The 23,641-nt window shown below is 46.6% G+C and overlaps 1 protein-coding gene across 7 annotated transcripts in view; it reads left to right on the plus strand.

Annotated features, from left to right (window-relative positions):
* PAQR5 (progestin and adipoQ receptor family member 5) overlaps positions 1–23,641 on the plus strand; it is a 107,960-nt gene that overhangs the window by 67,352 nt on the left and 16,967 nt on the right. For all 7 annotated transcript variants that reach the window (XM_024349269.3, XM_024349266.3, XM_024349271.2 and 4 more), the window contains 3 exons: positions 14,054–14,181; positions 17,697–17,902; positions 22,653–22,779. In XM_024349269.3, the coding sequence (XP_024205037.2) occupies positions 14,054–14,181; positions 17,697–17,902; positions 22,653–22,779 (461 nt within the window). The remainder of the gene's footprint in view (positions 1–14,053; positions 14,182–17,696; positions 17,903–22,652; positions 22,780–23,641) is intronic.

A 23,641-nucleotide genomic window follows, 5' to 3' on the forward strand; every position in this document is an offset into this window, starting at 1 on the left:
ACCATTTCCCTTTTAGTCTACGTGAATGGCAACCTCTGGAGTTATGCAGGGAACAACTTGGCCCTACAGCTGAATTTTCTTGATGGAAAGATTTTTTTATAACAGCCTAGTTGAGACACAATTCACATATTATAAAATCCACCCTGTAAAAGTGTACAATTCAGTGAGTTTTAGTTTGTTGAACACAGAGTATATTGCACAAAACCATCACCATGATCACCAGTTTTTAGAACATTTTCATCACTCCAGAAAGAACTACACCCGTTAGCAGCCATTTTCTATCCCCTTAGTTCCTGGCAACCACCTAACCTACTTTCTGTCTGTATGGATTTGCCTATTGTGGATATCTCCCACAAATGGGATTGTGCAAATATGTGGCCTTTTCTGACTGCCTTCTTTCACTTAGCAGGATGTTTTCAAGGTTCATCTATGCTCTAGCATCTATCAGTACTTTGTTTTAATGGCCAAATCATAGTCTATTGAATGGATATACCATAGTTTGTTTATCCATTCATTAGTTGATGAACAGGTGAGTTGTTTCTATTTTTTGGATATTATAAATATGCTGCTGTGAACATTCATGTACAAGTCATTTAGGTGGACAAGTTGTCAGTCTCTTTGGTGTACAACCCAGGAGTGGAGTTGCTGGATCATATGGTAACTCTATGCTTCCAAGTATATGGAGTTTTTATACTACTGATTTAACTTAATTGATCTTGGTCTGAGAATGCCCCCTGTATTATTCCAATCCTTGACGTTTGTTCAGATTAGCTTGATGGCCTAGCACATGAATAATTTTCATACATCTTCTAAGTGTGCCGATAAATAATGTATAGTCTCCAGTTGTTGGAGGAAGTATTCCATATTTGTCCATAAGATCAATTATCTTTATATTTTTACCAATTTTGTTCTACTTGATCTATGCATAATTGAGATGTGTTAAAAAATCTTCCACTATGGTGGCAAATTTGTAAATTACTTCTTGTAAGTTAATTTTTACTTTATGTATTTTGAGCCTGTGTTTTTTAGGTATATGCAAGTTTATAATTGTCCTATTTTCTATCTTCCCGATGATACAAAGGTATGATTTTGTAGTGATTATCTTTATATCTAGTAATGCTTTTTGCCTTGGAATGCATCCGATATTAATGTAACTACTCTAGCTTTTGTTATCATTTGTTTGGCTTATCTCCTTCCTTTGACTTTCAATCCTTCGCCATGATTATATTTTAACTGTGTCTTGTGTAAACAGCACATGGTGAGATTTTATTAGTTTGACAATATTTGTTTTTTAGCTGACAGTTTAGTCTACTTATATTTATAATGATTACTGATATCCACATTTATTTTCATTGTCTTAAATGCTTTTGTCTTGTTTTGTCTATTTGTTCCTTGTTTCCCTTACTTTCTTTGGATTGAGTTTTACATTTCTCTTTTTTTTTCTTTTCATATGCTATTTTTCCCTTCCACCTGTTTTATAATTAATGTGTTAGAAATATGCTCTGCGTGGATTAGTTTAGTGGTCACTTCAGCTATTTTAACATAAATAACTGTACTAGACAGGGTCAGGCTATGCTGAGTTAAAAATTACCCCATATAGCTCGGTGACTTAACATAGCAAAGGTTATTTCACATCACACTACATAGCTAAGTGGTCAGTGAGGGACTGAGACACCCAGGCAGCCATCTCCTGGCTGCCCCCTCTGGAACGTGCAGCCTCCAAGGTCATCCCAGAAGGGGAAGCCAGGGTCTACAGCAATACCACCCTGAACACACCTATCTTGCCTGATCTCAGAAACTAGGCAGGGCTGGGCCAGGTTCAAGCTTGGATGGGAGAAGAAGAAGATAAAGTTAGTTTCCCTAGAAACAGACTTTGAGAAAAAGATTCGGGCACAGAAAGTTTATGGGGGAGTATTCTCAGGAACAACCCCTGCAAGGATGTGAAGGAGGCAGGATTGTGCAGAAGGAGAAGCTGCGTTAGAAACCTCCACCAGTCACTCAGGAGCTCTGGAGGTTAGTGGGCCTTTCAGAGTTGTCCCAAATGGGAAAAGGAAGCTAGGACCTTGATCCGTCATCAGTGGATGTACACAGCCCCTGGGGAGGAGTATAACTAGTGCCCGTTGGCCAAAAACAATTCCCGTGGCATGATGAGTGGCTCCGTTCGGAAGAGTCCTTCCAAAAGGTCCTTCAGAAGTTTGTAGTGATATCTGCAAGAAGGCTTTCTGCTTTTTTTTAGACCAAGTCTTGCTCTGTAGCCAAGGCTGCAGTGCAGTGGCGCTATCTTGGCTCACTGCAATCTCCGCCTCCCAGGTTCAAGCAATTCTCCTGCCTCAGCCTCCTATATAGCTGGGATTACGGGCATGCACCACCACGCCTGGCTAATTTTTGTATTTTTAGCAAAGATGTGGTTTCACCATGTTGGCCAGGCTGGTCTCGAACTCCTGACCACAGGTGATCTGCCTGCCTTGGCCTCCCGAAGTGCTGGGATTACAGGCATGAGCCACTGCGCGTCTGCTTTTAACTGTTCTGGCCTAGAAGTAACATTAACTGGAAATAGTCACATGGCCCCAACCTAACTTTGAGAAAGTCTGAGGAATGTAGGAAAGCACATGTAATATTTGGTGAACACCAACTGTCTACTTAACCTCTTGGATCTGAAGACTGATGACTCAATAATGCTAGAAATGTATCAGTTATTTCTTCAAATAGCACATCAAAACCATTTATATCTTCTCCTTCTGGAGAAATGTTCTCTGTGTCTCTTATTAGCTTTTTCATATTTTCTATCTATTACTCTCTCTGGACTGCATTCTGGGTACTTTCTTTGGATCTTTCAGTTGACTAATTTTCTCTTCAGACAGGTCTGGTGTATTATTTATTCCTTTGATGTATTTTAAATTTCAATTATTATTTTTTAATTTCTAAAAGTTATATTAGGCTCTTTTTTTTGAGACAGGGTCTTGCTCTGTCACCCAGGCTGGAGTGTCATCATGCAATCATGGCTCACTGTAGCCTTAAACTCTTGGGCTCAAGTGATGCTCCTGCCTCAGCCTCCCCAGTAGCTGGAACTACAGCTGTGCTCCACCATACCCAGCTAATTTTTAAAAAAAATTTTGTAGAGATGAGGGTGCCTCACTGTGTGGCCTAAGCTGGTCTTAAACTCCTGGGCTCAAGAAATCCACCCACCACGGCCCCCAAAGTTTTGGCATTACAGGGTTGAGCTACTATGCCCAGCCTGTTCTTTTCAAATTGGCTTGTTTCCTGTTTATCTTTATTTCTTTAAATATATTAAACACAATTATTTTATATTTTAATATTTGTTCTTTGATCTCTATCTCTGCCGTCTACTGTTTCTGCTGTTTCTCACTCATGGTGTTTTCTTTCCCTATGTGTGCATGCCTGTGTTAAAGTAGAAATCCGGCTGGGTGTGGTGGCTCACGCCTGTAATCCCAACACTTTGGGAGGCCAAGGCAGGTGGATCACCTGAGGTCAGGAGTTCGAAACCAGACTGACCAACATGGTGAAACCCTGTCTCTACTAAAAGTACAAAAATTAGCAGAGCGTGGTGGCATGTGCCTGTAATCCCAGCTACTCAAGAGGCTGAGGCAGAAGAATAGCTGGAACTCAGGAGGCAGAGTTTGCAGTAAGCCAAGATAACACCAATGCACTCCAGCCTGGGTGACAGAGCAAGATCCTGCCTCAAGTTAAAAAAAAAAAAAAAAAGTAGAAATCCTTCAGAGAGGATTTGTGTTTGCTTTTGTTACTTACCTGAGGGAACTACAAAATTTTAACCTCTTTCTATTTGTAATCACTTTAATTTTTTCACTTGAGATTTCCTGGACCACAAAAATAGTAGGGGCATGGACCACAAACCTATATGAAGACTAGTTGATGGTTATGAATTTTGGGAGAGATTTTTTTTTTTTTTCAGAGAAACAACTTTCCTTATCGTCCTCTTCTGGCTGGTTGAATTTATTTCACACTCACTTATCTTTAGACTCCTAGCTTTATTGGCAAAGTCTCGTATTAGATTCCCTGCCTTTGGTGGGCCTTGGGTTTCATCTCTTGTTTACAAAATCTGGCAGCAGAGACTCTGATGGTGAATGCAGCTTACCTCACAGGGTTCCTGGTTTCCCTCTGTTTTGGGGCTTTGTGACTTCTTTACTTTTGTGTGATTTTTGCTGATACACTGGCTTATGATGCATACTCCAGACAGCATATTAATTGCATTAATCAGAAAGATCCTTCATAACATCTAATCGACCATCATTCGGCCAGAACTGGAGTGCCCCAGCCATTCTTCCATGACACTTAGCATTTCTATAAAACATGTTTGTAGCAATCCTTGGTTCCACCAGCTGGGTGCTGTGAAGCACACAGGAGTTTTGCAGTTTAAGACTAGGGTTTGCATCTTGGTTCTGCTATTTATTATGGCCTTGGGAACGTCATCTCACTGAGCTGCAGTTTTCTTATTTGTCAAATGGGTCGACAGTCCTTACCTTGCCATGCTCTCATGATGAACAAATGAAACCAGACCTGCCCTTAACAGATGCTAAGTCTGAATAAGGAGGACAAATGCAGGCCATAGGCTATATGTCTAAATACTTAAAAGTTATAAATGAAGCCAACAAACAGTTATGTAAAGTGGTTCTATTCTACCTTAACAAATCCCCCTTTATTTTATTATTTATTTATTTATTTATTTATTTTGAGACAGAGTTTCGCTCTTGTTGCCCAGGCTGGAGTGGAATGGCGCGATCTTGGCTCACTGCAACATCTGCCTCCCAGGTTCAAGTGATTCTCCTGCCTCAGCCTCCCGAGTAGCTGGGATTACAGGCACCTGCCACCACACCTGGCTAATTTTTTGTATTTTTAGTAGAGACAGAGTTTCACCGTGTTAGTCAGGATGGTCTCAATCTCCTGACCTCAGGTGATCCACCTGCCTCGGCCTCCCAAAGTGCTGGGATTACAGGAGTGAACCACTGTGCCAGGCCTGACAAATGCCCCTTTATAAGGACAGAAAAAGTGAAACTCTGATTTTTATATAGCTAAAGTCAGCAAAATATGAAAAAGAACTGAGTTTAATTATTATCACACATGTCTAAATGTTACATTGATGAATTACTTATGTTTGAAAGAGTAATAAAACAAAAACATACATAATTTATAAATTATTACATGTGTTTATTCCATATAATTTATTTTATTTTTTCATTTCAGCAAAATTGAGTTATAGTGTTGTAATCGACATTATCATATAATTTGTGGTCTATTGACAATGATGTTAAATTAAACCACTATTCCTGAGTCATTGTAGTTCTTAGTTTTGTTTCTTAAATTAATTTCATTTAAGAGAAACTTCTGCTGAGATTCCATTCAGTTTTATTGAGGTAGAACAGCTGGAATTACAAAAAAAAAATTCTTAAGTCCACATTTTGAATCAGAAATGAACTATACATTTTTTCTTTTTTTAATTGAAGCCAGTTTGAGCAAGAAAATTATAAATTTTTCATATGAAGTTAAAACATTGTAATGAGGCTGCAGCATATGATAATTATATTAAGCAGAAAAATTATTAAATATTTTAATTCCATATAGATTACCATCTCATCGTGCTATCTTTACTCCCTCAAAGTAATATCTAGATTAGTATTCATCTATTTTATTAAGAAAAGTATATTAGAAAGAGATAGTATAAAGAAAACTGAAAACAGTAGGGTTTTACTTAGTCAAAATTACACCTCAGTCTACAGTGTCCGGAGAAATAATCCCTACAGAAGTTAATTTCAGGATGATTTGTATGTGAATCTTCTCTTCATAGTCCAGAGACATTTTTGTTTCCTTTTTTGGAGTTTATCTGATTGGAAAGTCACCTTTATTATGCATTTTACGTGCGACTCCTTTGGTTTAGAAAAGTCCTATACATATTTAAAATAATAGATACATATTTTTAATCCCTTTAAAAATGGAATAGCCAAACCTAGATTTTTTTGTAGGCTTTTGCTAACATTATCTCATAACAAATATCAGTTGAGAGCTCAAATTCAAAATTAATGTTATTTCCTATGAAAAATAGAATTTTCTGTTACACTGATTTCTTCTCATCATCCTATATCTTACCTAAATCAAATCTAAGTGTTTAACAGCACGGATTTGTTATTCTCATTGTGTGAATGAGAGGAGTTAAGGTCAAATTTGGTATGTGTTTCAGCAAGATGTCCCATTTGGGAGAAGACTCAGAGAATGTCATATATAATCTTTGAACTATTCCATAGAAAATCTAATTGACAGCCTAATCAATTTTAGTAAGCAATTCAAACCATGTGCTACCACACCCAGCACTAAGAATACTTTCAAGCCACCTTACATGTTCGGCCAGAAGAAATTTACCATTGTCTTCTGTAAATATTGTGCTGAACGTAAAAAAAGCATTCTTTGGCCAGGCGCGGTGGCTCACGCCTGTAATCCCAGCACTTTGGGAAACCAACACAGGTGGATCACTTGAGGTCAGGAGTTCGAGACCAGCCTGGCCAACATGGTGAAACCCCGTCTCTACTAAAAATACAAAATTCACTGGGCGTGATGGCACATGCCTGTAATTCCAGCTACTCAGGAGGATGAGGCAGGAGAATCACTTGAATTCAGGAGACAGAGGTTGCAGTGAGCCAAGATCGTGCCACTGCACTCCAGCCTGGGTGACAGAGTGAGACTCTGTCTCAAAAAACAAAACAAAACAAAACAAAACAAAAAGCATTCTTATGCTTGACTGAATATTGAACACATTATTTTTTGAAAACCATCACACCACTGTTGTAAGTTGGCATTTTCCTGTAATTGTTTCATACCAGCAATGGCTGGCTATTAATTCAGCCTATTTAAAGTTCTGGTAATTGCATGTGTGTTGTGTGTAAGCGATGTTTTATGTTCTTCTAATTGAGAGCCCAATCAATTCTCCTAGTAAGCAATTCAAACCACGTGCCACCATACTTAGTACTAAGAATACTTCTGGATTTTTGGTCAAATTCTGAACTTGCATTAGTTTTCTGTTGCTGCTGTAACAAATTACCACAAACTTAGTGGCTGAAAAAACAAACAAACAAATATATGATCTTACAGTCCTGTAGGTTACAAGTCTGACATGGGGCTCACTGGGTAAAATCTAGGCTTTTATGGATGCTGTTGGGGAGAATGTTTCCTTATCTTTCCAGCTCCTAGAGGCTGCCTGCTCTCCTTGGCTCCTGGCACCTTCCTCCATCTTCACATCAGCAATGTTGCATCTCTCTGACCTTATTCCATAGTCACTTTTTCCTCTGAGTCTCTTCTTCTGCCTCCATCTTCCATTTTTAAGGACCTTTTGATTATACTGGGCCCACCTCAGTAACCAGAGAATCTCCCTATTTTAAGGTCAGTGGATTAGCAACTTTAATTTCACCTAGGACGTTACTGCCCCTTTGCTGTGTAACCTAATATATTCACTGGTTCTGGCAATTAGGATGTGAACATTTTTGGGGAGCCATTATTCTGCCTACTGCAGACTTAGCAACCATGTTATACTATTATCACAAGCTTGCCTATGGCAGCTTTTGAAATCAATGCCTAAAACTGAAAATAGTTTTTCTACTTCTTAAATCAAAGACTGCATTTTTACAACAAATGTAAAACCAGCGGAATTGCTCTGTTATTTCAACTTTCTTACTTTCTTCTGCTGTAGATCAATATGTCTATAATGCTAGTCATTCAATGGGACTTTTCTTCTCTAGCACACACTACCTGAGTTCTGTTTACTTTTCTTTTTTCGAGACAGAGTCTCGCTTTGTTGACCAGGCTGGAGTGCAATGGCACGATCTCGGCTTACTGCAACCTCTGCCTCCCAGGTTCAAGTGATTCTTCTGCTTCAGCCTCCAGAGTAGCTGGGACTACAGGCACGCTCTATCATGTCCCACTAATTTTTGTAGTTTTAATAGAGATGAGGTTTCACTATGTTGGCCAGACTGGTCTCGAACTCCTGACCTCAAGTGATCTGCCCATCTCAGTCTCCTAAAGTGCTGAGATTACAGGTGTGAGCCACTGTGCCCAGTGCTATTCACTTTTTAAAAACATTTTGTGTATCTTTTTTTACTTTATTGTCCATTAAATTATTAATATTCTTTGGTTCCTCCATCCCTGATATTGATCGTTTATTTCATTAATTTTTATCATGTTCAGCCAGAAGAGACTTACCATTGTCTTCTGTAAATATTATACTGCATGTACAAAAAGCATCTTATGCTTGACTGAATATTGGACATGTATTTTTAAAAAACATCACAGCAATGTTGTAAATTGGCATTTTCTTGTAATGGTTTCATATCAACAATGGTTGGCTATTAATTCAGCCTATTTAAAGTTCTAGTAATTGCATGTGTGTGGTGTGCAATTGTTGTTTTACGCTGTTTTAATTGAGAGCCTAAGTATTTCTGTCCTATGGGAACTAAGCATGGTCCTGCAAGGGATGTGGCATACTGTCCAACCTAGAGCCTGGTGCACCACAGGTACCCAGGAAATGATAGGTTATAATTGCTGCAGCAAGGCCGGGCACAGAGGCTCACGCCTGTAATCCCAGCATTTTGGGAGGCCAAGGCTGGTGGATCACCTGAGATCAGGGGTTTGAGACCAGCCTGACCAACATGTTGAAACCCTATCTCTACTAAAAATACAAAAATTTAGCTGGGCATGGTGGCATGTGCCTGTAATCCCAGCTACTCAGGAGGCTGAGGCATGAGAATCACTTGAACCTAGGAGGCAGAGCTTGCAGGGAGCCGAGATCGCGCCACTGCACTCCAGCCTGGGCAACAGAGTGAGACTCTGTCTCAATAATAATAATGATAATTGCTGCATCAATGCATGGCCTCCCCCTTTTCCCTCCCATTCTTCCCCTGCCCTCTGCCAGCAAACACCTCATCAGACTCCCCACTAGCCTCTAACTATTCCCTCCTGGCTTTCCCTGTCACCGTGTCCCTCTTACATACAAGGAACTTCCTCTTCTGTAGGGAACTGGATTCTGGGCAGGGAGGTGACAGCACGATGCTGGGGTGGGAGTCTGGCTTTGAAGCCAGAGGCAGTTGCAGCATCAGCAGGCCCTGGGAGCTGGTTAGAACTGCAGACTCTCGCCCCAGCCACCACACTGCAGTAAGGTGCCCAGGTGATCTGCACACACTTGCAGAAGAAAGTTTGAGAGGCACTGGCTTGCACAACCTCACCGCTCATATTAGTTTGCTAGGGCTGCCATAACAAAATACCACAGACTGAGTGGTCTAAACAACAGAAAGTTATTTTCTCGCAGTTCCGGAGACTGAAAGGTGTTCAAGATCAAGGTTTGGACAGGGGCAGTTTCCTCCAAAGCCTTTCTCCTTGGCTTACAGATGGCCACTCTCTTGCTGCCTCTGCACAGAGTCACCACTCTGTGGGTGCTCATCCCTGGTGTCTCTCTGTGAATTCAAATTTCCCCTTCTTGTGAGGGACACCAGGCAGATTGGATTAGGACCCACCCTAATGGCGTCTTGAAAGACCTTATCTCTGAATGTGTTGCATCTGAGGTCCTGGAGGTTAGGACTTTAACTTAACAGATGAATTTTGGGAGGGACACAGTTCCCTCCCAGATTTAGTTCATAATGGCACTTTAACAAAGAAGAATCTAAGGCTCAGAGAAGTATATCACAGTCCAAAATCATAGTACAGGCCAGGCGATAAGGGTTTTATCTCTCGACAGAGCCCTCCCCAGGCAGAGCAATGAAGGACAGTGCACAAGAGGACAGGAAATGGAGTGTGCTGTCTGCATTGAGGTTTCAGCTTTGCTTCCGTTACTTTTGAGAACTTGAATAAATGCCCTAACCTCTCCAGGCCTCAGTTTCCTTTTCTGTGAAATGGGACAATAAAAGGCTCTTCCTCACAAGCTGGTTGTGAGGATTCCGTGAGCAGGAATTGCAGAATTCATGTGAATAGCGCCTGAGGCCCCCTGATCCTACTCTGCCTCTTCTCTTTCCCTGCTATCCAAATCTGCCATTATTTACTGCTGGCCAAAAATGCCCAGTGATTTTCCCCAGGTGGTTTGCAGTTTAATAGCTAGAAAAACCAAAGGCTTGAAACTGTCACGGTAGAATTGTAGGCATTGGCTAGCAGGTGCATGCAAGTCTTGGCCATGCAAGAAGGCTTTCCTTGGATGCTGAGCTTGAGGCAGGGACTGAAAGGGAAAGCTTGCTGATGTGCCCTTCTGCTCCTAGTTCCTGGAGGTTCTCTCTTCCAAATAGGCTGCATATGATTTGATTTCATTTCACTCTAAATTGCTCAGCCTGCAACTAGGGGTGCAAGGTGGAGTCCTACAAATCAATTCTGCTGTGCAAATAAGCAGGCACCTGCTTACTTGGGGGTGCTTAGAAATGAGGCCAAGCTACGAAGTGTTGAGGAAATGATTGCAGTTTTCCTTTGGGGTCAAACTGGGTTTAGAATACAAAATTGTTTTCAAATATTTAGTTTGTCCTTTCAATGTATGTACCATGCGTTTTATGAAGGTCTGCTCTCTGCAAAGCACTTTGCTAAGGCTAGAGTGGGAAGACGGAGAGAATGTTTCTTCTTTCCTGTGCTCACAGGAGCTCAGGGCAGGAGTGCAACTAAGACCTAGTAATGGGGTTCCGTAGACAGAGGTTCAAGTTGGGGAGGGCAGGGCAGGTCAGTCTTCTTAGTCTAAGCTGGAACATCATTGTCCTGGGACAGAGGGACTCCTTCTATTATCCTGTATCCGTCCATTTATTTTTTTGGAAAGGCTGCTTTAAATCTTGCCCCTATTACATGGCCAATATTGGGCTTCCCATCCTTGTCTGGGGTCAGCATAGCAGGTCAGATGGAGGCAGGTTTTTGTAATCTGGGCCCAGCCCTGGCTTTGGTGGCAAAATATCCTCCCCAGGTCTGGGGCCAGATTCCTAAATGAGGTCAAGTTGTCCAGTGTATGGATTTCCCTTCCGTTCCCCGCTGGCTTTTGACGACGTCAGTCCCCCTAATTTTGCCTGCCAGAATGCCAGGATCCACAGAGAGAAGGGAAGTAGTCACAAACTGTGAGTGGCCTTTTCCTCCAGCTTCTGTCCAGCCACTGCCACTGTGGCTGTCACGGGGTCTGTGCTCTCCTGCAGCCCTACCCGGCCTTCTCCCTGCAGGTCACCGCCCCCACATGTCCAGTGCTCTGAAATGTTTCTGCTCTCACTGGTCCCTTGTCACAAAGTCTCTTGGTTTATAGGATCTGCTAGTCTAATTCATATGAAGGAGTAAATAATGATTAATGGAGTCTGCATTGGAACCAGTGGCCAGTGCTTTAATTAATAATTATAAAACAACAACTTAAAAGGAAGAGAGAAAGAAGCTTGAAAGGTAGAAGGATAGACCCAGTGTGGAGCTCCTGGGAGCTGTTATTTCTGCTAGAAGGCTTTCCGAGTCCTGCCAAGCACGTGCCGTCCTCCTCCACAGGATCAAAGGCTGAAGGCCATTGGCCTATTTGCCTCCTTGTCATCAGCCTTAGTGGGGTGGAAATCTGCAACTCAAGATTCCTGCTGCCCATTACAGGAATCTGTCCACCATAAACCGGGGACGTCAGCAGAATTGAATGGTGAATCAAAAACTGGAACAAATCATTTTAATTACCTAAGACCCAAACCTAATTCGCAGTATTTCTTCACTAGACCATGAATCAACTTCATTTTATCCCCTCCCTCTAGTTGAGCAGTTTAACCCAGAACTGAACTAAGAGTTGTCTAAAACTTGGAGCTACTGCTGGAAGGGAATGTGCCGACCATTCAGCTAGCCAAGCCCTCTCATTTTACACAGAGGCCCTGAGAGCTGTGACCCAGGGCTTCAGCTGCACTTAAACGCTTCACTTTTCTCAAGGCCACATAGCACCTCGGGGACCCAGATTTGACTCATTACTCTGGCAGCCCCTCACCTTCTGCACTGTTCCATGTGACTGCTTGACTTGGAACCCCAAGAAATAGCACAAGGCTGGCTACAATGGCTCACACCTCTAATCCCGGCACTTTAGGAGGCCAAGATGGGAGAATCACTTGAGCCCAGGACTTCAGGATGAGTCTGGGCATCATAGTGAGACCCTGTCTCTGCAAAAAATAAAAAATTAGGCTGGGCGTGGTAGCTCATGCCTGTAATCCCAGCACTTTGGGAGCCTGAGGTGGGTGGATCATTTAAGGTCAGGAGTTTGAGACCAGTATGGGCAACATGATGAAACCCTGTCTCTCCTAGTAATACAAAAAATTAGTCGGGCATTGTGGCATGCGCTTGTAATCCCCGCTACCCAAGGGGGCTGAGGCAGGAGAATCGCTTGAACCCAGGAGGCAGAGGTTTCAGTGAGCCAAGATAACAACACTGCACTCCAGCCTGGGCAACAAAATGAGACTCCATCTAAAAAAAAAAAAAAAAATTAGCTGACCGTGGTGGCACTCCTGTAGTTCCAGCTACTCAGGTGGCTAAGGTGGGAGGATCATTTGAGCCAGGAGTTTGAGGCTGCAGTAAGCCATGATTGCACCACTGTACTCCAGCCTGGGCTTCAGATCAAGACCCTGTCTCAAAAAAAAACAAAACAAAATAAAAAAAAAGAGAGAGAGAGATAGCACAGACTCTGGTATATATTGTACATTTTTTAACAGAGAACCTCTCTTACACTAAGAAATTGACCCCCCAAATGAGAAATGGGTGGCTAGATTGAAGTTCCTCTAGCCTTCCCCTCACAGCCCTAGAAATTCAAAGGAGAGGGTTTGCCACTTATTGTGACTTGATTTAGATTATGATTACTAATATTATCATTGTTATTATTTGCTTCAATTACCCTACTTATTTATAATTTACGTTTCAAAGGGTATGGCAACATTTATCTAAATCAGTGGTCCTTACCTGGGGGCGATTTTGGCCCCCAGGGGACATCTGACAATATCTGGAGACGTTTCTGTTTGTCACAGCTTGGGGGGTAGGGTGCCGACAGTGTGGGCTAGTGGCGTTTAGCGGATAGAGGCCATGGATGCTGTGAAAGGATGCACAGGTTGGCCCCCACAACAAACAGTGATCTGGCCCAAAGTGTCAATAGTGTCAAAATTGAGAACCCTTGGTCTAAATCAACACAGAAGGGGAAAACAGGTCTCCTGCAATCCTGCTACCTCAACAAATTAAACACTTCACTTTTCTATGTTCTTCCCAGCCTCTGCCCCATGGTGTAAACTTCACTTTCCCAAGCTCTTCTAACCATGGCAGGAATACAGTTTAAATTCCACATTTCTTCACTTATTATTGTATCCTGGGCTGTTGTCCCTCTGGCCTCATTATCTTCTCACTTACCACTTTTAGTGGATGTAATACAATACTCCAGGCAGGTTGATACCCCATATTTCACCTGACCAGTCTGAGTTTCTCAGTGGGGGTGTTTTTTGGGGGGGACTTGCCAAATGGGCTGCATGGGGGTGGGGGTGACTTGAGCAGCCGTGCTGTGGGCAGCCGCCTCCTCTTCCTGCAGCCCAGGCATCAGCATCATGGTCCTCATCATCAAAAGCCCTTTAAGAAGCACCTTGGTGAATATATCCTGGCACCGGGGGCATCTTCTGCAGAGTTCTTCCCACCAGTCCCTGACATGCAGGGCTTGCCAGCTCAGACAGACAGCATCTATGTCAGCTCACCAAAAAGGCGTCCGAAAACTGGGCTGTAGGCCCCAGGCAGAGGGGTGAGAAAACGGATTCTTAGGCAAGATTCATGCCAAGAGTAAGTACGCCGGGGAATGCAAAGACAGGCTGGATTCCCAAAGGGAGCCTGGCCCTTGAATTCCCTCCTCCAGCTAGCTGGAGGCTTCTTGGAGGACATGGGATTTTAGAAGCTACTGCGAGGGAAGGAGAGAGTGAGGGGAACAGCTTAACAGGTTAAGGACTTGGGGTCAAGCGTTCCAGGCACACAGAGCACGGCCTGGAAGATGTTTCTCCAGAGACCTTCATGCCACCCTGTGGTCTCACCTCAGTGTCCTTTTCCTTTGCCTCTGCAGGTATTCCATGAGCAAGGCATCCTGTTCGGCTACCGCCATCCACAGAGTTCTGCCACTGCCTGCATCCTCAGCCTTTTCCAAATGACCAATGAGACTCTCAACATTTGGACTCACTTGCTGCCCTTCTGGTACCTTCTGGCCCCCTCGACTGGCCTGTCTCCTTCAGGAGCCCTGGAGACCAGGGTGTCTTAAAACACAGCTAGTGTTGAGAGGGCTGAGATTCTGTGCTGGGATTTGGGGATCCCCCGTGGGTACACGCGGGTGAAGGGAGTGTGTGACAGAGGGAAGAGACATTGGGTGTGCCACTGGGATGACCTTTAAGGCATGGACTGGGGTAAGATTTGAGGGGAAATCCCAAAAGTGCCTCAGTCCTTCCCTGCTCCCTGCTCCGGTGCCTGATATGATAGCATTTACCTTCATCTCCGGTCCTGGAGACTTTCCAGGTCTTCCAGGCGCCCTGTTAAAATGTCACTAGTTTGAGCAAGTCAACCTCTCTGAGCCTCACATTTTCCTACCTGCAAAGCAGGAGTGATGGTCTGCACCTCCCCAAGGGTTGCTGTGAGGGTTTGGGGAGAAAACATTGGTAGAGGCATCTGACACAGAGTTGTGGGTGTTCCGTAATCGTTCTGGGAACCACGGCAACTGGGAGGCACTTGGTCAGGCAGCCTGTAGATGGAGCCAGCTAAGAGCAAAGCTCTGGGAAGCCTGTATGCAGAAATGGGAGTTGCCAGGGAAGCGAAGAGGGGCCTTGCTGAGAAAGGTGGGGGATGAAGGCCAATGTCACACACTGCACACCTTTGCTTAAGGAATGGAGGATGGAGACAGGGTCAAAGCACCAAATCACAGTGGATCTGAGCTGGAAGAACTCAGAGGCCATTCAAGCCACTGTCCCACTCAGACCATCACTGGTCGATGTAGACACAGCCGAGAGACGGGGTGGCTTCCTTATGTCATGCAGGGGTGTCGTGGCACAGGCTGGTCACTGGACTCCCTCCAGTCATGTTGAGAAGAGATGAGGAGTGTGCCATGGGTGGAGATGGGCCCAGGCTCCCCACACAGGGGCAGCCAGCCTGAGTACAAGTCAGATGACAGACCCGGGGCCAAAATGCAGGGGCAGGCTGTTTGGTTCCAGCAGCCAGCTCAGTGGAGAGGGGAGAGAGCTCAGTCTGGTGTGGACTAGGGTGATCTGTAAAGGAGTGTGGCAGCCCTGGGCCTGCAGACTGGGCAGGGGTGGCAGCACAGCCCTGTTCCAGGGGCCATTTGTCATTTTTAAAAGTATACATGCTTATAAATTATAACCCTTCAGAAGGGAATAAAGTCATACTCTGCCACTGGCCCCAGTTCTCCTCCCTGGAGTGGCCAGGGGGACCTGCTTCCTATGCGTCCTCCTGGAGATTTTCTGGTGACCCAGGAGCATCTGTGCTGTGAGCGTCCCCAGCATCTGCCTCTTTCCCTGCTGCCTTCCTCTTACTTCCCTCCCTTGGAGATCTCACTCTGTCAGCATCTGCAATCTGCATGTCTCCTGGACTTTGGAACATCTGCTTGGTGTTCCATTTTCTGGATGAATCATGGTTGATTTAGGCTGTTTTGAGATTTGAGCTGCTAAAAGGGTACCAGCCTGTCCATCCCTGCTTGTGGGTCTTGCGCTCCATGCATGGATCCCTGTAGGGTGATTTTTTGCTATTTTACAGCTGAGCCAAGCTGGGTGAGCCACACCCCCATCACCTCCAGCACTGCCTATGCACCTCTACACGGTGCCAGGCTCTCAGAGATGATCCTGACTGAGCAACAGAGAGTAGCAGGAAGGACTTGGGGAGGTCTGGATCAAGATGCCCTAAGGAAATGGGACCACTGAAAAATTGAAATAACTGAAGGATACATTTTGAGAAACAGCAAATAGCTTAAGCTTTACTTCTGCTGGAACAAAAATAAAAAGTCCACAAGTGTAGCTGGAAGGATTTAGCAATGTTCCTTCAGCTCCTGCATATGAAAAGCTTTGTAGAGTCTCCTCCCTTGGAGGAGTTAGTGAGAAAGGGAGCCAGCTCTCTAGGAGTGATTTGTGGAAGCGAGGTGCTCTGCAGGCGGGACCTCATGCGTGGATTGTAGGCCAGGCAGACCTGGTGAAGAATTTTGAAGTGTCTCTGCATAGAGATCTAGGCTTTGCTAAGAGTCAGCTGTGGGACTAGCTATTCTGAAGAGTGATTGTACTCTTAGTGGAGGAACAGTGTGGAGGAGGAGGGAGAAAATAGTTCTCGGCCTCGGCTTGCAAGGCTCCACCTGGGGCATTGCTTCTATTTGAGGAGCCTTCCTACAAGAGGGACATAGACAAACTACATGGAGGAAGGACAAACCACAGGGATGGTGGTAATGCCACATTTAGATCCTGCGAGGAATGGCTGAAGGAACTGGGAGTATTTAATGTGAAGTTCAAGGAGGTGGGAGGGGGTTAGAAAGACTGCCTTAAAATATTTGATAGGCGGCCAGGCACAGTGGCTCATGCCTATAATCCCAGTACTTTGGGAGGCCGAGGCAGGCAGATCACAAGGTCAGGAGATCGAGACCATCCTGGCCAACATGGCGAAACCCTGTCTCTACTAAAAATACAAAAGTTAGCCAGGCGGGGTGGAGGGTGCCTGCAGTCTGAGCTACTTGGGAGGCTGAGACAGGAGAATCACTTGAACCCAGGAGGCAGAGGTTGCAGAGAGCCGAGATCGTGCCACTGCACTCCAGCCTGGTGACAGAGCAAGACTCTGTCTCAAAAAAAAAAAAAAAAAGTATATATATGTATGTATATATGTATGTATATGTGTATATATGTGTGTGTGTATATATATGTGTATATGTGTGTGTGTATATATATGTGACTATATATATATATATATATATATATATGCATACGTTAAGCTTATTTTCTATGATCCTGGTGGAGGGAACTAAGGCCAATCAAATGGAGATAGATTCCAGGAGGACAGGTTTGAGCCAATGAAGGAGAACTTTCCAGCCCTTGGAGCTGCTTTGGGAGGTAATGAGCCCCCCATCCCTGGAAGCATGCAAGCTGAGGCTGGAGAATCACTAGGGGATTGGACTAGATATACATAAAGCCTCTCTTCTTAGTTCACCTGCCCATTCCCAACGTACTGCCTCCCAATTAAAAAAGGACCCCCCACCTCCCTAGCACATAGTATTTCCCCAAAGTGAGAACACGAAGGAATTGGTCACCGCAGGGGATTGGAGACAGTAGATAGGCGAGGATCTAAGAGGGGCTTCCATCATGGAGGGTGAGCGGGTCCTCCATGTTCATCGTGGAGGGTGAGCGGGCCCTCCGTGTTCACGGTGGAGGGTGAGCGGGCCCTCCGTGTTCACGGTGGAGGGTGAGCGGGCCCTCCGTGTTCACGGTGGAGGGTGAGCGGGCCCTCCGTGTTCGTGGTGGAGGGTGAGCGGGCCCTCCGTGTTCGTGGTGGAGGGTGAGCGGGCCCTCCGTGTTCGTGGTGGAGGGTGAGCGGGCCCTCCGTGTTCGTGGTGGAGGGTGAGCGGGCCCTCCGTGTTCGTGGTGGAGGGTGAGCGGGCCCTCCGTGTTCGTGGTGGAGGGTGAGCGGGCCCTCCGTGTTCGTGGTGGAGGGTGAGTGAGCCCTCTGTGTTCCAGGTTCTTTGCACGGAGGCTTGTGACTGCACTGTATATGACAGACATCAAGAATGACAGCTACTCCTGGCCCATGCTTGTGTACATGTGCACCAGCTGCGTGTACCCACTTGTGTCCAGCTGTGCGCACACCTTCAGCTCTATGTCCAAGAATGCCCGGCACATTTGCTACTTCCTGGACTATGGCGCCGTCAACCTCTTCAGCCTGGGTATGTGAGGCCTTGTTCTTGCTTTCCTTCCCCTGCAACCGGGCTGTTTGTCCCTTCTCCTGTGAGCTAGGGTCACCAGAAGGCTTTGACGAGTTTGCAGAAGAGTCCAGGGATTATGCCAGTGCCCCTGTCCAGGTTCCCAATGGGTGTTTTATAAGAAACTGTCCATAAGCATGCTGCTAAATATTTAGCCACTGGCTCTGTGGGGACAACAGCCCCGATCTGCAGTGTTGCCAGTTTCTGTGGTGTAAATCTTCCCATCATGTCCAGCTTCAACCTACCAACATGACATCACAGAACACAAGGGTGGGAAGAGATATGCATAGCACACCATTACAGAAATTCCACCATGCAGATACAGTAGATGTAGTCATTGAGTACTCAGTACTTTTGTTAATATGGTTTATTTAATTGCAAGTTTATGTGATTTAATTTTTAATGATGGCTGTGTTCAGCACTCAGCTCTCTCACAGGCCGGAATGAACGGACTCCAGTACATCAGTGCTGGTCTCTGTCATGCCAGGCAAGAAGAGGAGGGTGAGGTCATGAGCCTCGTATGTCCAGAGGCTTAGCACAATCAGAGAGATGCTCAGAGTGTGTGGGAATAGAGCAGCAGCCTAAGCTTGTGACATTCGGTGCTGACCGCCCCCTCTTCCTTGTCTTTTTCTTTGACTATGATGCCCCCTCCTCTGGCCTCTTCTCTCCTCCCCTTGTGGGCATGCATCTATCCCTAAGGATATGAGTTCTAGATTCTTCCTCCAGGTCCCGTTCTAGGTGAGAAAACCAATTATTGTCTTCCTTGCCCAACAGGTTGTCCATGAGGAGCTTACCTCCATCCTCTTTCTTCATATACACACATTCACACTCACACAAACACACACTCATGCACTGACACACACTGACACACACACACAATGCACTCACACATGCACACACACACACTCACCACATATACACAATACACTTACATGCACACACACACCACATGCCACACATACTCACACATTGACACACACACAATACTCACATACACACACTCACACCACATACACACAATACACTCACATGCACACTCTCAAACACTACACACACACACCACCCATACTGACACACACTACACTCACATAAACACACATCACATACAATACACTCACATGCACATACACATACTCTCAGACCCTCCACACACACTCACATCCACATACGCACCACACATACTGACATATACACACAATACACTCACATACACACACCACATACATGCTCATATACGCACACATACTCTCAGACACTACACACACATTCACACACTCACACTCTCACATACATCACACACACACCACACACGCACATCACACACACCACATACATACACACACACCACACACACGCTCACTCACACACTCTCACACACATACACACACACTTTCCCACTTCACTGCCCACTCCTTAGTGCTCTGCTGCCCAGTCCCCAGCATTCACTAGACCGTGCCCCTTTCCGTGTGAGCCAGGCTTACCCTCAGGCTTTGATGGGTTTGCAGAAGAGAGCGGGGAATGTGCGTGCCCCTGTCCAGGGTCCCGGCCTCCTGACTGCCGAGATTGACGCAGGGGTCCTTCAGGCCTCCTCAATGCCCCTCTCTTTCTCTGGTCCCTGTCACATCCCTCCCTCCCTCCCGGATCCCCTCCCACCCTCCGGATCCCCCCTTACCCCCCATGTCCCCCCTCCCCTGGGCTGGCTCCCCTCCTCTGCTTTCTGGCACACATGGGTGGGGAGGCTCAGAAGTGGTCCTTTGACCTCTCCTCTCACATGATCCGGCTCCCCAGGGATCTCCTCCATGCCTACTGCATCTCTTCCCACCTCCGGAGAAACGCTGTCTCCAATGTAAACCTCTTACCTGAGGTCCACGCCACCTCAGAGCCATGAGACCAGAACTGTACCTGCTCCCGCCCCTACCCCTGCACCTGCTACCCCTCTGTATGTCCAGCCTGACTGATGGTCGCGCCCCTACTCCTTCTCCTGAGTCAGAAGCCTGACTAATCCTCGGGGTCCCCTTCCTCTCACTCCCCACCCACGCCCACCCTCTGGCCAATTGGTTATTAAGGCCAGGTGACTTCTCTCCTACCTGCTGTAAGCGGCACTGCCCCTTCGTCTTGACTCAGGCCCCGGCCTCTCACTTGCACAGTTATCACAGCCTTCCCCACCTCACCCAGCCCCTGGAGGCTTCCACAACACCTTGTACCACATCACCCTCCCACTGTCAGGGCCCTCATCAGCCAGAAGCAGTCCAGACTCCTTAGCGGGGCGACTTCCTTGGCCCTCGGTTGCCTGCCCCGGACTTGTTTTGATAAGTGTGGGCATTTCTGGAGTAATCGCTGCATAGCAAGCCCTGGTCCAGGCCCCCGACACACACCCCTGAGGGGCCACACCGCACCATGTTTAATGGTCCAGGTGCTGGCACCTGATTCCACCACCCCTAACTGTTAGAGGCTCCTGTGCAAGTTTCATAACCCTGCCAAGCCTCAATTCTTTCATCCACAAAATGGATGTAATATCTTCTTTGTGGGTATGTTCTGATGATTAAATGTGTTTTAAATGAGGCTCAGAGCCTGGCCTTAGTCGGCATCTGAGGGCAGCCATTACCACGATGATCTTGTTAACCGTGGCAGCAGTCCCTGAGGTAGGTCCTAGTGTCATATCCATGCGTAGGTGAGGACAGTGAGGCACTGTGGAGGTAAGTGACAGGTCACACAGCTGTGCATGGCAGAGCCAGAGTGAGGACTGAAGCCCATGTGGTCCGCCACCAACCTGTCCCCTGCCTTCCTCCATCACGGGCCTCACTGTCTGTCTGTGTAAGAGTTCCTCTTGTTGCCATGGTCTCCCTTCTCTGTATCCTCCCATAGGCTATTCCCCAGAACTCCCTCTTCCCTTCCCTGCAGGCTGCACCACGGGAGCCTCAGGGGCCCCTGCCCTGTGCCCTTCCTCCAACCACCAGACCTGGATATACCCCCTACCATGGTTCTTCTGATCCCCAGCCTGCCAGCCATGCTGGCACACCTCCATTGCTGAGAACAACTCCGGAGCACAGAAGATGCTTCCAATCTGTTTTTCCAGCCCATAGCCCAGTGCTTGATGTGGGGAAGTGTTCAGGAAACACGGAAGGAACATCTAGTCCACTGAGAGAGCCATTGATTCCATCTGGGACTCCCGGCTCCACCCTCTGCCCCTGCCTCCCTCCTCCCTCCCTGTCAAAGCCCTCAATCCCACCAGTGTAGCAGCCCTCCTGCCACCTCCCAGGCTTCCAGGGGTTCCTTCCTCAGGCCATCCTGTGTGCTTTCACTAGGTTTTGGTCATCAGAATCCTTCAGTGGCTCCCTTAGTGCCTGAAAGAGGAAGTTTCCTTTCCTTAGCCTGCATCCAAAGCTGAAAGCCTCCCTGCCCTCAGGCTCCTGTCAGAATCCGGGATGACCTACCAGGCTTTGTTCCAAGATCAGCTCCTGTGCCTTGTGCTCCACACATCCCGAAAGCCTGCCCCACACTGGAACCTGCCACAGGCTCTGGTCTTTTGCTTCTGGCTGCGGTTCTGGGCAGGGTCAGAGGCTCCCTGGCTCTTGCATGGCCCACAGCTTGCCCCAGTTGGCATCTGCTGAGCGAATGCATCCCAGTCCAGAAGGGAACCCCCTCCCAGTATGGGGCCAGACAAAGGGCTTGCCTGTCCCTCTGGAGGCAGCTTCCCACTGAAATCTCACGGGCTGCCTGCTGGAGCTGGGAGTATGGGACCAGGAGGCTTTGGTGTTCACCCTCTTTGCCTGTGTGGCCAGCTTTGCTAGATCCACCTGTCACTGGGATAAAAGACAGATCAACCTGTATGGCCCAAAGCCTTGTTCAGCCCTGAGCTAGGACTCCACAATTCCTGATGTCTTTGGAATGACAGGTGACCTAGGCATGGCCATCAGGCCCTGGGCTGCCTCCCTTAGGGGAGACCTCAGGAGGTGAGGGTGCAGGTCCAGGCCCATCTCCCCAGCTGAAGCACACCTGGCCCCTTTGAAAAGGACAGTGATCTCCCTTGCTCTTCCAAATAAATGCTTCAGCAAAAAGGTCACTAGAAGGTCCTTAAGCAACCCTTCTTTCACAAACTTCAAAACCTAAAACACAACGCAACACCCAGCCTCTCAGCTGGTCTGTCTCCCAGCTGCTGCTATGACATCCTCATCTCAGCAAGGGCCCTCCCTCCAACATTGATCTTTCTACCAGGAGCACCCATGTCCCTGGGCAGGTGAGATGTGCACACTCTGAGTAGAGCTCAGCTCGCTGGGTCTGTCATCATGGACCACAGCATGTGGCTAAAGCAGGGACTGTCACTAACCTGTCTGGGTTTGAAGCCCATCTTTGTTAACTCTCTAGCTGCAGGACCCTGGGCGAGTGATTAAACCTCTCTATCCCTCTGCTTCCTATCTGTACAATGAGGATAAGTGCAGAGTTATGAAGGAGGATAGTTGAAGTATTATGTGAGGTCATACATGTAAAGCCCTTGGAGCAAAGCTGGGCTCACAGTAAATTCTCAGGATGGGATTTGGGGGGGCAGAGAAGAGAAAGCAGGAGATCCTAGAAGGGGGAATGGCACCAGCGAGGGCGCAGAGCCAGGACTGTGGGAATGATAAGGGCCAAGCCAGATGCTGAGGACAGTCTTTGCAAGGGGCCCATGTGGTGCCAAGGCCTGGCTCCTCTCCCAAGGCTGGCTTTTCTTCCCCAGGCTCAGCCATTGCCTACTCTGCATACACGTTCCCGGATGCGCTGATGTGCACCACTTTCCATGACTACTACGTGGCCCTGGCTGTACTGAACACCATCCTCAGCACAGGCCTCTCCTGCTACTCCAGGTACTGGTCGCTCTGACCTCAGATGGGAGGGGAGGGAGGGTCTTGCATGCAGCTCCCTGCACTCTTTGAGGGAGCGGGGGAAGAGGTGGACTCAATGGAAAAGGTGCTTGGGCACCTAGGACTCCGTTCCAGGTGGACTTCCTATTGCTGGCAAAACCAGCTTCCTGGGCACGCAAGCTCCAGGCCTCCATGCTCAGAGAGTCTCATACTTGGTTTAATACTCTGCTGCCTTTTTTTGTTTTTGTTTTTGTTTTTGTTTTGAGACAAAGTCTCACTCTGTCACCCAGGCTGAAGTGTGATGGCACAATCTTGGCTCACTGCAACCTCCACCTCCTGAGTTCAAGCGATTCTCCTGCCTCAGCGTCCCACGTGGCTGGGATTACAGGCACCCACCATCATGCCCAGCTACTTTTTGTATTTTTAGTAGAGACAGGGTTTCACCATGTTGGTCAGGCTGGTCTGGAACTCCTGACCGCAGGTAATCCACCCACCTTGGCCCTCCAAAGTATTGGGATTACAGGCGTGAGCCATGGCGCCTGACCTGTTAGTTATTTATTTATTTATTTATTTATTTATTTATTTATTATTTTTTTTTTTGAGACAGGGTCTCTCTCTGTGGCCCAGGCTGGAATGCAGTGGTGCAATCTCAGCTCACTGTAGCCTCGCCTTCCTGGGCTCGTCTGCTGCATTCTTAATACTTTGTAATAATTTTTGAACAAGGAGGTCCCTGCTCTTTGATTCGGTACAAGGCTTTACAAATTATGCAGCTGGTTCCATTTGCTGGACAAGTGGCTTATCCACCCTGAACTTCAGTTTGCTCATCTATAAAATGAGGCCATTACAAATACCCCTAAGACAAATG

The sequence above is a fragment of the Pan troglodytes genome, chromosome 16, assembly GCF_028858775.2.
Source record: "Pan troglodytes isolate AG18354 chromosome 16, NHGRI_mPanTro3-v2.0_pri, whole genome shotgun sequence".
Lineage (NCBI taxonomy): Eukaryota > Metazoa > Chordata > Mammalia > Primates > Hominidae > Pan > Pan troglodytes.